This window comes from Camelus dromedarius, chromosome 8 (genome assembly GCF_036321535.1).
Source record: "Camelus dromedarius isolate mCamDro1 chromosome 8, mCamDro1.pat, whole genome shotgun sequence".
Classification (NCBI taxonomy): Eukaryota; Metazoa; Chordata; class Mammalia; order Artiodactyla; family Camelidae; genus Camelus; species Camelus dromedarius.
In genome coordinates, this window is record NC_087443.1 from 20,312,295 (window position 1) to 20,328,984 (window position 16,690).

At 60.1% G+C, this 16,690-nt stretch overlaps 1 protein-coding gene across 7 annotated transcripts in view; it reads left to right on the forward strand.

Moving 5' to 3' along the window:
* Window positions 1–14,967, forward strand: part of ARHGAP22 (Rho GTPase activating protein 22) — a 179,612-nt gene extending 164,645 nt beyond the window's left edge. For 6 of the 7 annotated variants that reach the window (XM_064487949.1, XM_064487948.1, XM_064487951.1 and 3 more), the window contains 6 exons: window positions 1,289–1,496; window positions 5,672–5,804; window positions 6,738–6,811; window positions 7,354–7,475; window positions 9,500–10,403; window positions 14,395–14,967. In XM_064487949.1, coding sequence (XP_064344019.1) covers window positions 1,289–1,496; window positions 5,672–5,804; window positions 6,738–6,811; window positions 7,354–7,475; window positions 9,500–10,403; window positions 14,395–14,623 — 1,670 coding nt within the window. In that variant the 3' untranslated portion in view covers window positions 14,624–14,967. The remainder of the gene's footprint in view (window positions 1–1,288; window positions 1,497–5,671; window positions 5,805–6,737; window positions 6,812–7,353; window positions 7,476–9,499; window positions 10,404–14,394) is intronic. The other variant, XM_064487952.1, reaches the window with a different exon arrangement.
* The last annotated feature ends 1,723 nt before the right edge of the window (window positions 14,968–16,690 follow it).

The window sequence follows — 16,690 nt, forward strand, 5'->3', positions numbered from 1 at the left end:
TTTGGTAAAATAGATCTGACATAAAATGTACCATTTTAATGACTTTTTAAAAAATGTACAGTTCAGTGACATTAAGTATGTTTGTCATGTGTAATCACCACCACCCTCCATCTCCAGAACTCTTCTCATCTTGTAAGACTGAACCTGTGTCCATTAAACAGTAACTCTCCATCCTATTGTCCTCCAGCCCCTGGCAACCACCATTCCACTTTCTGTCTCTATGAATTTGATTATTCTAAGTATCTCATGTAAGTGGAATCATACACTGTTTGTCTTCTAGTGACTGGCTTATTTCACTCGGCATACTGTTCCTCAGGGTTCGTCGATGCTGTAGCGTGTGTCAGAATTCCCTTCCTTTTTATGGCTGCATGATATTCCATTGTATGTATGTATCACATTTTGTTTATCCATCTATCCATCAGTGGACACTTGGGTTGCTTCCATCATTTGCATATTGTGAATAATGCTCCTGTGAACACAGTGTACATGCATCTGCTTCAATTCTTTTGGGAGATGTGCCCAGGAGTGGGATTGCGGGGTCACATGATATTCCTGTTTTAAATTTTTTGAGGTGCCTCCATGCTGTTTTCCCCAGCGGCTGCACCATTTTACGTTGCCATCCGCAGTGCACCAAGGTTCCAGTTTTTCCACATCCTCACCAGCCCTTGTTTTCTGTTTTCTGGATAGTAGCCGTCCTGCTGGGAGTCAGGTGGTATCTCCTTGTGGTTTTGGTTTGCATTTCCTGATGAGTCGTGGTGTTGAGTCGTGATTGTGTTTTCACACTGTCCAACGTCTGTCTTGCTGCACAAGCCATGCCCCATCTGTTCCCATCGCTGTCCGGTGGGTGCTGCCCGGTGTGAGCAGACCATGACCATCTTACTCGTTCCACCGCGCAGGGGCCTTGGGGGTGGGTTTCCCATCGCGGGGAGTGGCAAGTAGTGCCACTGAGAACCTCCTAGGGTGCGTCTCTTAGTGGACTCTGCTGGGTTTTTAAATGTAAGCCATTTCTATTTGGAGGTTAGTGCTGTATAAATAAACCAAGCAGCAAAGCACAGAACGCATGCTCCCTGAGGACTGTTTGAAGGGTCCACAGGCCGGGCTGCTGCCGGCTGTGCGCTCCAGACCCATCCCAGCTGCCTGGTGCGTCTCCTCCCTCTTTCTAATTTGCTCCCTCAGGAGGGTGCCGCCCTTGGCCCTGGCAGCACCCCCTGCCGTCCGTTGTCCCCGGCGCCCTCCCCCATCGCTGGGCCGGAGAGCTGAGGGTGTGACCAGGGATCTCTGTGCCCAGGGATCTTTGGGCAGCGCCTGGAGGACACCGTCCACCACGAGCGCAAGTATGGCCCACGCCTGGCGCCCCTGCTGGTGGAGCAGTGCGTGGACTTCATCCGGGAGCGCGGGCTCACCGAGGAGGGCCTCTTCCGCATGCCCGGCCAGGCCAACCTGGTGAGGGACCTGCAGGATTCCTTCGACTGTGGGGAGAAGCCCCTGTTCGACAGGTGAGCTCCTGGGATGGGGCACAGATGGGGCCACCTGCCCGTTCCCCCTGCAGGGCCTCCTCTCAGGACGCCGGCTCCCTTGGGCAGAGATGGGGAACAGGTGGTAGGTGGGATGGTGCCTTGTGTGTGCCCAGCCAGCACCCCCGACGGGCAAAGCGCAGGGCACAGAATCACTGCAGCAGCCCTGGGTCTCCCCCGGGGATGGATCCTGCCCCAGCCGGGGCCCGCTCACCTCCATGCAGGCTGTACCCATTGCACATGCCTGGAAGCCCACCTCAGCAGGAGAGGGGAAGGGCCCCTACAGGCATCGCCTGGGACTCCAGGCCTCCTGCACCATCTGTCTCTTGGCTCTGCCTTCTTAGGGGGACCTGCCCCCAGGCTCCTTTGGTGCCAGCTTGGAGCTGCAGCAGCTCCAGCCCCACATCCTTGCAGGTTTTGGGTGGGGCTGGGGGAGTGAGTTTCCTCCACCAGTCCTGGGCCAGTGCCCATCCCAGTCCGTTACTGGGGCTTACTGGGTCCTGGGCTTCACCGTGGGTAGAGTCAGCCTCACTTATTCATAGAAAGTTCTTTCGGCATCAGGTGAACCCCGGTCCCCATGGGGCTTCTGCCCATTCTTCTCAGATCTGCCCTCTCAGACAAGGGCCCCCTCTGTCCCGGGACAGAGGTTTCTGCTGGCCTTTTCAGGTCCCCTCTTGGGACAGAACACTCTCAGCCCCTCCAGCATCTGCCCAGATGTGTCACCGCAGCCAGGAGAGTCTGTCAATTCCTTTTTAGATGTGGAGTCTGCGACTGGCCACCATTTCCTAGAGGAGATCTGCTCAAGGGGGGTGAAAGGGTTCCTTCACCTGGAGCCCCGTGAATCTCCATCCGACACTCTGAGCATGTGGTCCAGTATTTACAATCTCAGTGAGCTTGTGGTCCACTCTGAACCCCGTCTAGTCAAGCCTCATCTATTCTGTGCAGTCAGATGTTGGGACTGGAGATAGCTTCAAATAATGCCCCTTCTGTGGTTCCTGGAAACTTGCTCTTCACTTTGGGGCTTTTCAGAGAAGGGACCACAGTCCAGGTTGCCCCTGACCCCACACCCTGAGCTCTCCTCTGGCTGTGGATGACCACAGCCTCTCCTTTCTCTGCCTCCCCTCAGCGGGAAGGTGCTGAGGAGCTGAGTGTGGTGTGCCAGTGGGAAATCTGAGGGAGGTGATGTGGTCAGTAGCCAGAGGAACCCTGGGATCCAGAACCAAGGGGGAGAGTCTGGGGGCAGACGTGGGGCATCATCTGTTTCAACAGGGCAACAATAGGGTGTGGGGGCGAGTGGGCTCACCTGCGAGGGGATGAAGGAGAAGAGAGGAGGGGGGGACAACCTGAGAAGCCCCCCGTGGAGGATGGGCCAGAAGTGATCCCAGGAATAGGAGTAGAAGTGGCAGAGGGAGACCAGAGCCTGGGGAAGGCCTGCCCCATTCTGCTGAGAGGTCAGGAGTCAGGACTGCACGGTGGGGGAGTCTGAGGGGCTCTGCCTCTCCAGGGGGTATACAGCGGGTGGGCCAGGAGGGGAGAGGACCCAGCCTGAGGCTTTCAGGAGCTGCAGCTTGGCACAGAGCATGTGCGCAGTGCAGGCAAAGCAGAGGGAGGCGCTCCAGGGAGCTGGGTTTTATGCTGAGCCCCTAGAGCCCTGGCAGAGTTGGAGGAGGCGGCAGCCAGATCTGGTTTGTATTTGTAGAAATGCCCCCGGGTTGGCATCAGATGTCGGACAGTATGTCTGGATCCCTGGGAGCTTCTGAAAGTCCAGATTCCAGGCCCTGCCCTCTCCGCTCCCGTGGAATCAGATTTGGGGTGGGGGTGCAGGGGGGGGGGTTGAGAATTCGCATGTTTAAAAGCCCCAGGTGATTCTGCTTAGCAACCATATTTAGGGGTTAGTGGTCAAGGGGGAGCCCCTCACTGGAGCTGGGGTGAGTGGGATGAGAGGGGGCAAGGCAGGCCTCCCCTCTGCCCCCCTAAGCCTCAGCTTCTCTTCAGCCTCTCTTTCCCCCCGCCCTCCCTACCCCTCCGCTGGGGCCCCAACCCCCTGCTCCCATCTGGAGCACCCCACAGTAGGCCCTGCCCTCAGTGTGCTTACAGACTTCTCTTAAATGGTCATGTGTCCGTTTTGTGGGTTAGGACCTGAGGCTGAACCCATGGAACTTGCCCCAGATGCCCAGATGTGGCCTCTGCCCAGCCAGATTCTGGCCTCTTTCCCAGAGCCCCTTGCCCTCCACTTACATCCCCCCTCCAAAAAAGTCCCTCTCTCTGAGTCCCTGCTCACCCTTCCAGAACCATCCTGTTACTCCCTCCTGTTACGTGGGGCCTCTTCTCCGTCATCCACCCTTGCCTGTCCTCCGCCCCCTGAATGTCCGGGCTCCTCCACCTGCCTTTCCAGGGCCCATCTCACAGTGTTCCCTGCACTGCCACCACTGCCCTGGCCTCTCTGGGTACCTCTCCCTTCTGGAAACTTCTCCCTGGGGTATCTGACACCGTTCTCTCCCACTTCCTGGCATCTCCTCGGCAGCTCCTCGGCCCTGCACTTGTGCCCACCCCCTACACAGAGGTCCCAGGGCTCCTCTTCTTCACTCCCTGACAGAAGGGTCCCGGGGCCCACACTCTGGCAGAGGTAATCCAGGCTCACTCCCTGGGCGTAGACCACACTCTCCACCAGGATGAACTCTGGCCTCCGGTCCTGGGCCCGCTTTTCATAAAGAGCCCCACTGGGCTTGGAAGCTGCAGTCACACCTGTCCCTCCCTGGTTCCTGGTCCACAGCAGCTCCCGCAGCCCTGACCACGTTGTTGTTGAGCGTGGAGGAGGGTCTCCCCTGTGCCCAACCCTGCTGGCTCCAGTGACTCTCACACCCTCCTTATGACACTCAGCATCCATCCGTTGAGTGAGAGCATGGGATGATGCCGTGAACGAGACAGACAGTAGACAAGGTCCTGCCCTCATGTGGCTGGGACAAATGACAAGTCATGCACACAGGGAACCAGCCTGCGCTCCCGTCACCCAGCCGGGGGCCCCCTCCGCCTGGCCCACAGCACAGAGCAGGGCATGCTCCTGGCTCCCAGAGCAGATGGGAGCAGCAGGCAGCCTGGCCCCCAGGGAGGTAATGGTTGGTGCCTGGAAGCCAGCAGAGGGGCTGGGGTGAGAAATAGGGGCTGGGCTGCCACGTGGAGAGTGGATTGTAGGGGAGTGAGGTGTACAGGGGACAGGCAGGAGACCGTGGCTGTGTTCTGGATGCACTGGGGGCAGGATTGGGACGGGTGACAGCACCTGCCCTGGAAGGGCTCCCAGGCTGGTGTGCGCCCATGGTGCTGTGGGCTGTGGAACATTCTCCTTGAGTGCTGGGGGTGAGGGCTGGATTCAGGGACGGAGGGTTGGAGGGGAGTTTAAGAAAAAAGTACCAAGAAATAGCCTTGCGCCAACTGTGGGGAGGGCGGAGAGGAAGTGCATTTCTAGGAATGGAGGAAGGAAGGTGAGGCCATCAGGGCAAGGCCCTGGGGAGGGGCAGGGCTCCCTGAGCTGGGGCTGCCCCACTGGCTGGGCCGGGCCTCCCGGGCCCAGGAGCGCTGTGAACCACCAGCAGCCAGGAGGAGCCAGGAAGGGGCTATGGGCATGGATGCCGCCAGCGAGGTCTGCAGAGTGGAGGCCACTCTGCATCTTCTTGGCTCAGATCAGAAATGCACCCCCACTCCTCTGCCCCGGGGGAGGTAGAATGGCTGGCCTTTGTCCAAAGGCAAGACCGCTGATCCTCCTTGCCTCCTGTCCTGCCCCGCCACCCACCAGACCTCCTGGGCTCCGGCTCACAGAGTGGCTGGCAGTGAACTCGTGAACGCCCCGGGTCAGGGAAGGGGCGCTGGGCTCAAGGCTGGGCACCCACTGGGGCCATAAGCACCCAGGAGGTGAGGGTGTCGGCAGAAGAGGTGTCTGGGAGAAGGCAGTGGGGGGGGGGTGGGCATCAGGCCAGTGGAAGGGGGCCCTTCACTCCCACCGGTTCCCTAGCCAGCTGTCACAGTGCACGTGCGTGTGTGCTCACACACATACTCACACGGACATGCTAGCAGAGGCTGCCCCTGAGGCGAGTGGTGCGAGGTGCTGGTCACTCCTGTGGTTCCCTGGTGCCCCGGCCTCACACATGGCTCCCCGCCTGCAGCACCACAGACGTGCACACGGTGGCCTCCCTGCTGAAGCTCTACCTGCGGGAGCTCCCCGAGCCCGTGGTCCCCTTCGCCAGGTACGAGGACTTCCTCAGCTGCGCCCAGCTGCTCACCAAGGACGAGGGGGAGGTTAGTGGCTCATGGGGACCCATCTTGTGGGGGCTGAGGGGGGCCTGCCAATTAGTAGGGAGATGTGGGGTCACAACTTTTCGTGATGTTTGCTGGCACAGATCCTGTCCTGCAGCCTGCTCTGTGTGTGTCTGGGGTGCAGGGTGCGGTCCTGGAGTGGCTTGCTCTTTGGTGGGGACAGGCCTGGAACCCCCCAGTCTGGGGAGGGCTCCACCATCCCAGTCTGTGTGGGAGGGAACTCTGGCCCGGAGTGTCCCCTCCCTGCTTGCAGGCCTCTGTCTCTCTGAGAGACAGGTACCTCCTGAAGCAGGCCGTGCCCCAGCCGTGCCCCTGAATGCGGAGTACCCAGCCTGGGCCACCACCCAGCAGGCACTCCTGCTCCATCACCTGCTCCCACCCCCAACCCAGGCTACCCAGGCCGGCCGGCCATGGGGTTCAGAAACAACCAGACCTTTCATCTGTTTCTATCCTGCCTCCTCCCAAAAGAATTTGAGACTGCCCCCAGGACAGGGCCCCCACCCCCACCCTGCAGTGCCCGCCTGCAGCCCGGGTCTGCTCCAGCTGCGGAAGGACTGTTTGCCCTCCCTGTGGCCGTGTGGGAGACGAGGGGTCTTTATCTGGCAAATATTTGTGCCTTGATAAGTGAGCTGAGCGCTGGCCCCGGCATTCCTCTGTGGCCCTGCAGAGGCACATCCCTCAAAACAGCTTCTGGAAAATAAATCTGCTTCGCCCCCCAAGAGGTCACAAGCCTGGCCTGACTGCTCCTCGAAGGGAGATGGGAGTGGCTGCACCCCCTGGTCAATTGGGGCCCGGCCGCATGGGCGGAGGATGGATGGAGGCCTGGACTCTGATTCCCAACTCCCCCTCACGCACCCCTCCCTCCAGTAAGAGAAGGGCCGCATTGCTGGTCTTTGAAATACTCTTTTTCTCAAGGGGACTCTGGAGTTGGCTAAACAAGTGAGCAGCCTTCCCCTGGTCAACTACAACCTGCTCAGATACATCTGCAAGTAAGTGACCGGGGTGGGGGCTCCCGTCCCCTGTGCTCCGGCTCCGTGCCCTCCATGGGGGTCGGGGGGCCTGGCTCTGCTCTCACCCGCACTTCTCCCTGAGTGTCAAGCCAACAGGAAATATAAAAGGACACACCCCGCACTCCTGAGGCTCACAGCCTGTTCCTTCGGCCTCCTCTGGGTCTGCCTCCTGACCATGACCTGGGCTCAGGTGCTGGGAGAGGACCTCCAGGGTGGTCCCCTGCCAGCCCTGTGTCTTGGGGAGGGGGTTGGGTCTTCCTAGGCATCTGTCCCCACTGCAGGTGGGAGAGTTGTGTCCCTCCATGCCAACGACGGGCCCTTGTCCCAGTGGCCTTTGCTTCTGATGGCCCTCTTAGATGCCAGGGGAAGTTCTGTGTCTTCCAAGCCTGGCAGCGGCAGCTGGCTGTGCCCGGCAGCTGTGGAAACACGTGGGTGCAGCCGAGCGTGGGGGCCCGGCAGCTCCCAGGAGATCTGGCATCAGGACTTGCTTCTCTGCCAGCTGTCTCTTCCTAACTTTGAAGGTTTCTGGATGAAGTTCAGTCCCACTCAGATGTCAACAAGATGAGTGTCCAGAACCTGGCAACCGTTTTTGGACCTAATATACTTCGGCCACAGATAGAAGACCCGGTGACCATCATGGAAGGTAACGGTCGGGGTGGGCGTGGTGGTGCTCGGTGCTCTGGGCTCACCTTGGTCCTGGGCAGGTCCTCAGAACCCTCATGCCAGGCCAGCGGGACAGGTGGCGCCATCCTTGGGGACTTGGCAGGAGCCTCTCCGGACTGCCTCATTCCTCTCCCGGCTCCTCCTCCCCCGTGGGGTCAGCTGTAGAAGGCAAATCACGGGGTCATAGGGTACAATTAGAATGGCGAGGGGTGGGGGCGGGCAGCGGTGTATAGAAAAGGTCGGTGTCCTTGCCCTTGAATACACACAGGTGTTTTTGCTTTACTAAAGTAATTTTTGAGTAAGTAGTTGTCATAGGCTTATTCTGGATGTCAGAGCTTTGCAAACCCTGGGGATCTTCTGCTCTATAATGAAAAAGAATAAAAAGAGAAACACCAGCAGCCATAGCAGCTGCTTTCAGTATGCTTTCAATACGGCTGCCGGGCACAGCCCACTGCCCCTGCCAAGCTTGGAAGACGCAGTAAAGCCTCCACCAAGGGCTTTACTTCCATCACCTTGCTTGAACCTTGCAAGCAGCCTGAGCTGCGGTTACTGCCCCCATTTTACAGATGAGCCAGGCCGGGAGGGGCGAGGTAATTTGTCAGCCAGAGTTTTCAAAGGGCACAGGTGCAGGCTGGCATGGAAATGAGAGCCTTGCTTGGAGACCCCACGGAAGACGGTCCCCACGGGGTTTGTGAGAGTCTTGCCGCTCACAGACGGGAAACCCACAGCCAGTCCCAGCTAAGGGGCGCAGAGGCTGGCCAGGGCTCAGGCAGGACCCACCCCCGGTGCCATTCCTCACTGAGTGTGACCTGGGGGGTGCTGTGGAGGGTGTGGGGTGGCTCTGGGGCTGCTCTGCTCCCCTCCCCCAGCTGAGGGTGTGGCCCTCGGGTGGCACTCATGCCCAGCACCCGCCCCAGGCCCCAGAGCTCCCTCCCACCTGCCACGTTGCATGAATGCCTGAGGGCAAACGCTCACCCTGCTGACTTTGCTGAGTTCCTGCTTCACTTGCTTTTCTGGACTAAAGATTCTTTACTTAATTTTCCCCACGATTCTCAGTTATGTCCAAGCATCTCACCCACCTTATTGTGTCGAAGCCGCCCTCCATCCCCCAGGCTCTGGTCTTTGGTTGAGGATGAGTGGAGGCGAGGAGGCAGGTGGATCAGTACCCCGGACCCTCTGCACTGCCTCCCTTTGTCGCTGACCCCTCCCCCACCGCACCGCCTCAGGAACCGAGTCCCCACAGATGCCACAGGCTGCACGTCAGGGGCCGTGGCCTGGAGAAGAGGGGTTGTGTGTAAGGGTGTGTGACTGTGTTTGCACTGGGGGGACTGTTCAGGGGTGGCTGTGTGGATTTGTATGTATGTGCATGGAATTGTGTGTGTGTATGTGGTTGTGTAAGGGATTGTGTGTGTGTTATGACTGTGGGAGGGATTTTGTGTGTGTGTGTGTTGTGTGTATGTAGGGTTGTGTGTGTGCGCCCACATGCACCTATAGGACATCTCTATTCCCTGTTTCAGTGTCCTGTGCCCTCCAGGGTATGGACAGTCAGGCACAGCCCTTGTGGGCAGCCCAGGGCGGTGACATGGGGCAGCCGGGAGGCCTCTGCCATGCAGGTCCTGGTTTCCAGCCCCAGCCTGCACTGGCTCACCCCGCAGCCCTCACGGGCATCGTGCCTCTCCTCCCCCCACCAGCTGGTTGGGGTGGGCGCGAAGTGCCTCTCTGTGCTCCTGGCCCCACGTCGGAGGAAGGGCATCTTGGGCACGGTCCTTCTGTCCGTGCCTGGACTTGAAGGGTGTGGTGTCTGTCCTTTCCTTCAGGCTGGCAGATGGCAAGCTCTCATGGAGTCCTCACTTAAAGGGCAGCCTGGTCTGGGGCTACAAGCAGGGCCAGGCACCCTGGGTCCGAGCTGCAGCTTCCCCTGACCCCTGGGAGAGGTTCTGGAGAGCCCGAGCTGGAGGCCCTCACATTCACAGCCAGGCCTCTCTCGCTGCTTCTTCCTGGCAGGCACTTCCCTGGTCCAGCACCTGATGACCGTCCTGATCCGCAAACACAGCCAGCTCTTCACCTCGAGGACCACAGAAGGGCCAGCCTCCCCACGTGGGGGCCCCCCATGCACCGTGGGATGGGGCCCGGAGGAGGTCACCAGGGACAGCCAGCCAGAGCCCGGCAGCCCCGGTGCCCCTGGCCTGCCCTCGCACAGGACCTCTTCTCTGGATGGGGCCGCCGTGGCGGCGCTCTCCAGAACCTCTCCCACGGGCCTGGGGAGCCGACGCGGCCCCGCTGCCACCAGCCCTGGGAAGAAGGTGCAGACTCTGCCCAACTGGAGGTCCTCCTTCCGGCAGTCGGGGTCCCGGTCCGGGAGCCCGAAGGTGGGCAGCGCATCCCTGGAGGTACCCATCATCTCCTCCGGAGGGAACTGGCTCATGAATGGGCTGTCCTCCCTGCGGGGCCACCGCCGGGCCTCCTCGGGAGACCGGCTCAAGGACTCAGGCTCCGAGCAGAGACTCTCCACCTACGACAACGTGCCCCCAGCCAGCCTCTTCCCCAGCACGTCCAGCGGGGCCGGCACGCCGTGGTCTGGGGCCTCCTCCTACGAGGCCTCGGCCAGGGGCTCGGTCAGCAGCTGCACGGCCTGCCGGGCCAGCGACTCCTCCGCCTGCAGCTCCCTGCACACCGAGGGGGCCCTGGAGCCCTCCCCCGCCCCCAGCAGCAGTGAGGAGTGCAGACCCCTGGGCCCGGAGTGCGGCCTGGATGGGGTGGGCACCTGCATCAGCAGCAGCGAGCCCAGCGAGCCGGGCAGCCCGGCCCGGGAGCACGCCCGCCGCTCCGAGGCGCTCCAGGGCCTGGTCGCAGAGCTCAGGGCACAGCTGTGCCGGCAGAGGACTGAGTACGAGGCGAGTGTGCAAAGGTAAAGGGCTGTGGCTGCAGGGCGGTGCGAGGCTGGCCCTCCCTGGCTGGGCAGAGCCCTCGCAGCCAGCTGCTCACTGGACACCGGCCCCAGGCAGTCAGCCTCTGGAGCAGGGCTCAGAGCCGCCAGCTGCCCTTCTGGGAGAATGTCCCCAGGACAGGGCTGGGAATGGAGGGGTGGGGGTCCTATCCTGGGGAAGCTTGGGAGCTGGGGCCCTGGCATGCAGTCAGAACGCCTCAGGGCCTGCTGAACCACTGAGTGAGTTAGAATCTCAGCCTGAGCTGCTCAGAGTGACTCGGGCACTATGTGGGAGGAGGCCAGCCCCCAAGGTGTGTTGCAGCCCGGGCGCTGTGTGTGGGGCAGGGCCCACGTGCAGTGCAGGCCCCGGACTGGCCTGGCTGGCTGACCGTGCTTGGGCCTGGCGTGGAGTGAAGACTCCTGATCGGAATCCAGTTTCCTCCGAGGAGGGAGCTGGCCGTGCTGAGCCCAGCCCTCACTCCTGCTCGGTCAGAGGGCACCTCGTGCCACTCTCTAAGTCTTGCTCACTGATGGGCCCTGGTTCCATCCTCCCAGCCTCCCTCTGAGGAGGGTACTTTCCAGCTCTGAGAGGCTGAGTTCCCCGGTGAACGTCACCAGCAGAGCCCGCACTGGACAGTGCTCCCATCAGCACCTCAGACCCCTTAGCTCCGCTTGCCCCAGGCCTGGCGTCAGCCTGGCCTATGAGTCCTCATCCCAAGCACTAGCAGAGGGCTTCAGCAGGCTGCCTTTTCCCATCAGACCGTGGAGGTGGAAGGGATTCTAATTCTGAGCCTGGGATTTCCACAGGGAGCTGGAAAGGCAGCACTTGGCCCTCCTGTTCTGCTGTAGCCGTCTCGTGGGTACCTGGGGTGTGTCAGGCGTGTGCAGGTGCTGTGTCCACGGCGGGAAGATGGCAGGAAAGGGCAGTGGCCCCTGCCCTGGGGGAGGTCAGGGATGGGAGTCACAGCAGGTGATGTCTGAGCCAGGACTTGAAGGACCAACAGGACTGAGTTGAGGGAGGAGGAGAAAGGACACGATAGGAGAAAAACCCTGAGGTTTAAAATTGCGGAGAAAACCCACACTGTCAGCACTGGGTTGGAGCTGACCAGGCAGAGGTAGCGGTGGAAGTTCCCCGCAGGCTCGCTGGGAGGTGATGACTGCTGAAGGTGAGCTCAGACTAAACTGCGGAAAGCCTGGAGGTGCTTCCCTCCACCTGCCCACACAGCGGAGGCTGGGCGGAGGCTGGCTGAGGACGGCCTCAGAGTGGGGTGAGGACCACCTTCTCGCTCCCTCGGCTGTTTATGGGGCTGGCTTGAGCCTCCAGGCCTTTCACTGTCTCAGAGGCTGGGGTTCTCAAGGGGAAATGCAGTGTTGTCACCTGGTGGGCTCTGGATTCGAGTCCCTGCCCGTTGTGTATTGGCTGAGTGTCTGGGCAGGCCCCCTGGGGACAAGTGACCTCATCGGTTTGTCGTGAGGAGGAAATGACGTGGTAGGTGGGGGTGCCTGGCACGTCCAGCATGCTCGCGTGACCTCCTGCTTGGTGGGTCGGAGGTCAGGCAAGGCTCTCAGAGACAAAGGGAGAGCAGCGGCAGCCCTTGGGGGGCTCTCGCTGGCAGAGTGGCCTGGCCGTCATCCTGACCAGAAGGGGTGTTCTAGAGGGACACAGGTAGGACTGGGGCCCCCTCCAGTGGGTCTTTGGGGGACATGTCTGCCCAGATGGAGTCTGGTCTGGGAGGGGCGGGGAGACCAGCTTTCTGCCCTGCCTCCTGGGACTCAGAGCCCCTCCCCTGCTCCCTGATCCCTGCATTCCCCAGACACCTGACTGTGTTGCTTGTCTGCAATGCTGGGGACACTGCTATGACCCAGACTGATCAAAATCTTGTTCTTATTTGGTGAGAGTGGGAGGGGGAACAGAGAGACCATAAACAGGATAGATTTAAAAATATATATGTTAGAAGCTTAGGTAGAGGAGGTGAACAAAGGGGAGCATGGGGGAGAGGGTGGGGAGGCACGGCTGGGAGGGGGCATCAGTGCTGTGGGCAGAAGGCCAGGTGCAGAAGCCGGCAGCTGAGGGGGGCTGGGGCTGTGTGGGCAGGTGGAGGGAAGAGTGGGGGCACAGGGGGCCGAGAGGCCTTTTGGCAGGAGTGATGCCCTGATTTTATTCCCAGTGAGATGCGAAGCTGCTGCAGGGCCGTGAGGACTTTGATCACTTTGATGAGTTACCCTGGCTGCTGTGCTCAGGGGCTCCTGACGGGGCTCAAGGGCAGACAAAGTCCAGTTAGAAGGCCCCGGCCACCCAGGCCAGAACTGCGGGTGGCATGGACCTAAGGGGCAGCAGTTGAGGTGGGAGAAGCAGCCAGATTCTGAACATGTTTGGAAGAGTTTTTCCAGTTTTGATTGGATGTGGGGAGGGAGAGGAAGAACTGACTTGAAGGATGTTTTCGTTTTGTCTGAGCAATTAGAAGAAGGTGGTTACTGAGCGGGGAGCCTGGGGCAGTGGGAGGGTGACTTGGGGAGGGAGGGTCAGGAGCTCGGCGGGGGGCCTTTTGGGTTGGAGATACTTATTAAGTTTCTGAGTGGAACCGAGGGAGATAAAGACTGAGAGCTGTCGGCACGGAGCTGGTGCTTTTGAGTCTGGAGGCTGGACAAGGTCACCCAAGGAGCGGCGTGGAGGGGAGGCCCAGGCTGTGCCTGAGAGCAACGTGGGTGGGGAGGACCTGGCAAAGGAGGGACCCGGACTGGAGGAGAAGCAGTGGGGGGGGGCTTCTTTCTGACAGCAGGCCCAGTGCTCAGATGGGGGTGGGGGTGAAGGGAGGCTCTCTCCCTTCTCCGTGCTTTGTGTTCAGTGGTTGAGGGTGGAGGCCTGGGCCTGGGCCTGGGCCTGGGTGCTGCGGGGAATCGGTATTTGCTCCACACACACACCGTGTACCAGGTGGTGCGTGGTGCACACGTGGTCTCCTTGGGCCGTTGTAGCTACACTGGGGGAAGGTTGTCTCCTGCTTTTTAGGAGAGGGCACCAGGGCTGAGAGCAGTCTGTGTCCCATGCACAGTCACGTGTCTCAGTCAGCCCGGTTCCCAGGGGCCAGGCGCCGCACGTCCCTCAGGCCTGACAGGAGCACGTTGTCTGGTGGAAAAGATGCTGTGCCAACGTCTGCATGGTGCGGTGCCCCCCTCCATGGGTGCCCGTGGCGGAGCCCTGTGGTAGCAGGAAGGAGCAGAGGTGTGTGTGAGCTGCTGGGGAGGATCAGGAGACGCTCCCCAGGCGGTGCGGCCTCTGGGCCGGGGTGTGGAGGCTGAGTGGGAATGGAGGACGAAGTGACATCCCGAACAGGGTTTCCTGTGAGTCACTGGAGCTCAAGGGGCCTCGCAGGAGAGCAAACTCGGAGACAGGTTCCTGCTGCCCTCTCAGTTCAGGGCCCAGTCCTGTTCTCTGCCAGCCAGCGGGCCGTCCCTCAGCAGGACGGTTGGCTGGGCCAGAGGGCAAGTGGTCACCTGTATTTGCATGCAGACTCAGGGAGGCCCGGCCTCGAGTGCCAGAAACCGAGGGAGGGTCTCTGGGGGTGAGCCCCCGCTGGCTCGGGGTGAAGCGCAGGGTCTTGTGAGGAGATGTGGTCCATGTGGCCTCGTCTGGCGCCAGGTCTGAGCCCGCACCGTCCTCTCCCCGTGCCAGGCTGACCACCTGGCATCTGCAGACGGTGGAGCCCACGTGGCAAACTCAGTGGGCCCAAGTCTAAAATTGTCTTCTCAATTTTTTTCTTTTTTTGGCATCTACTCATGGTATTTATTTATTTGTCTATCGAGTTGGCAGAGATTTTTTTAAATTGCAGTAGTTGATCTACAGTGTTGTTAGTGTCTGGTGTACAGCATAGTGACTCAGTCACACATATACGTTATATATTCTTTCATATTTTTCATTATAGGTTATTTCAGGGAAAGACAAATATCACATATCACTTTCTTCTTGATTTTTAAGACTCGAAGAAGGTAGTGCCGACCTGAGGAAACGAATGTCACGGCTAGAAGAAGAGCTGGACCAGGAGAAGAAGAAGTACGCGATGCTGGAAATAAAGCTGCGGAACTCGGAGCGGGCGCGGGAGGACGCGGAGAAGAGGAACCAGCTGCTGCAGAAGGAAATGGAGGAGTTTTTTTCAACCCTGGGAAGCCTGACCATTGGGGCCAAAGGTGCCAGAGCCCCAAAGTAAAGGAATGGGGGGAACTCGCTTCGTGCCTCGTGGCGCACCCTCCCGTCGGCAGGGAGGAGGAGCCAGAGCCTCTGCAGCTGGGACCTGGGCCTCTGTGGTGCCCAGAGATGCGGAGCCGGCTGGAGAGGGAAGTCCTGACACACACCACCCCAGCCCTGGGATGCTGGGGGGCACCGTCGGGAGCCCGAGCTCCACACGGGGTCTGGATGCAGCTCTGACCACGCAGGCTGTGGCAGGCATCAGAGGGGACAGTCCCGTGGCCACCGAAACAGACGGCACCCGGGATCTGAGTAGCCCCCTGGGAACCTTTTGCATTCTTTATTAAATCTGCTCTGAAAGCATGATGCCTGGATACCTGACTCCTTTTTTACCGGCACGTGAAGTGAGGATTACCAAGTGACCTCTGTTTCTCACAAGGTTGGGAGTCCTCAGGGCGTCCCATGCATGGAATGGCAGGGGGTCTTCAGGAGTGGGGTGTGAGGCTCCTTAGGGAGCACCCAGCCTTGTCATGGCCACTGAAGCTGGCAGTAGGTGCATGTGTGTGCTCTCAACTCCACCATCTGTGCTCCAAGCAGGAGGGTTTTCCTCCCTCCCACTCCCCCCCACCTACTATGGGTTCCCCGCCTCCCAACTCCCCCGACCCGCTCTGAGCCACCTGCAGCTGGTCTGTCCTAGCATTCCTCTTCGGCCTCCACCATAACCTGCTTTCCTTCGCTTGGCCCCAGCCCTGCTCCAGAGTCAGAGCCTGAGACAGAGCTCAGCCTGGGTGCCGCACCCCCTGCTCCGTACGTGCAGGGTGACGGGGCGTGTGTCTAAAGGAGCAGTGAGACAAGGTGACGGGAAGTGCCTGATCGCTGTCCTCCAGGGGCCCCGGCCTCAGGCTGTGCGCACCTGCCTTGCACACACCCCGCGAGCTAGTGCTAGTTCCTCTCCCTTCCCTCCTGTTCACCTTCTTCCTTCAGTTCATCCTCAGGTTTGGAGGTTCCACTGGGGCAGACGCTTCAAGAAAGCCTTTCCCTGGCCACCACCACACACAGCCCAGGCCTGGGCCAGAGCCCCTCAGGATGGGCCTTCAGGGGCACCAAAGAAGCCACCTCTGAGCAGAGGGGCCTGGCCTCCGGGGCACAGGCAGTGCTAGTGCCCATGTCCCGTCACTTGCCCCTGCTCACAGTGCCCTCACCCCTCACCTCCCACCACCCCCAAGCAGTGGTTTCTGTGGGGAGTGGAGGTCACCAGAGTACCCTAGTCGTGGACTACCATGTCTAGAGAAGTCATTCAGACCCAACCCCCACCCACCTGGAGTCAGGTGTAGACCAGCACAGCAGTGCCGCAGATCCAGGCGCTCAGTGCTCACAGGAAGTGCTGGCCCTTCACTGTTAAGGAGCAAGCCCACAGGCCAGGTGGATGCTAACCCCAGCGGTGGGGAGGCAGGCCGACGACTGGCCATCTGCTGGGACAGGTGCCAGCCGAGGGCCCTCAGCAGCATCAGTGGTCAGAGTTCCTGGGCGCGCGGGGGCGTGGGAACAGTGGAGAGTACCACCTGCACCTGCTCCTGGCTCGCAGCCATCATAGCCGTCATCTGGGTGACAGCTTCCCCGGGAGGAGAAATATTGACCTCTATTCAAGGAGAAAGAAAAGAACAGGAAGGGACAGATTCCTCACGACAGCCCAGTAGGATAGGCATCAGCTGCCTGCTCCCCACTCAGAGAAACAGGCTAGGAGGAGACAGGTGGGAACACCAGTGTATCTTATGGTCCTGCATTCCCTCACCACAGTCCTGGAACTCTGCTTACTATGACCTAGAGAGAAAACGCTGTCAGGCTATCAAAGGAGCAGAAAGGACCAAAGGGGTTTCACATGATGAAAGCAGAAAAGTGAGGCTGTGTGTCTTAGCCATTAATAGTGGCAAAGCCTCAGCTTCCGGCCAAGTCTTTGGCCAAAACCAGCTCATGAGCTGCACCTGCCACCTGCTGGCAAAACTAAGACCTGCACATGTGATTTTTCTCTGAAAATTAGTTGGTAACCTTCCGTAGACGTTCTGTACTCCAGTTGCCACTTAACCAGCAC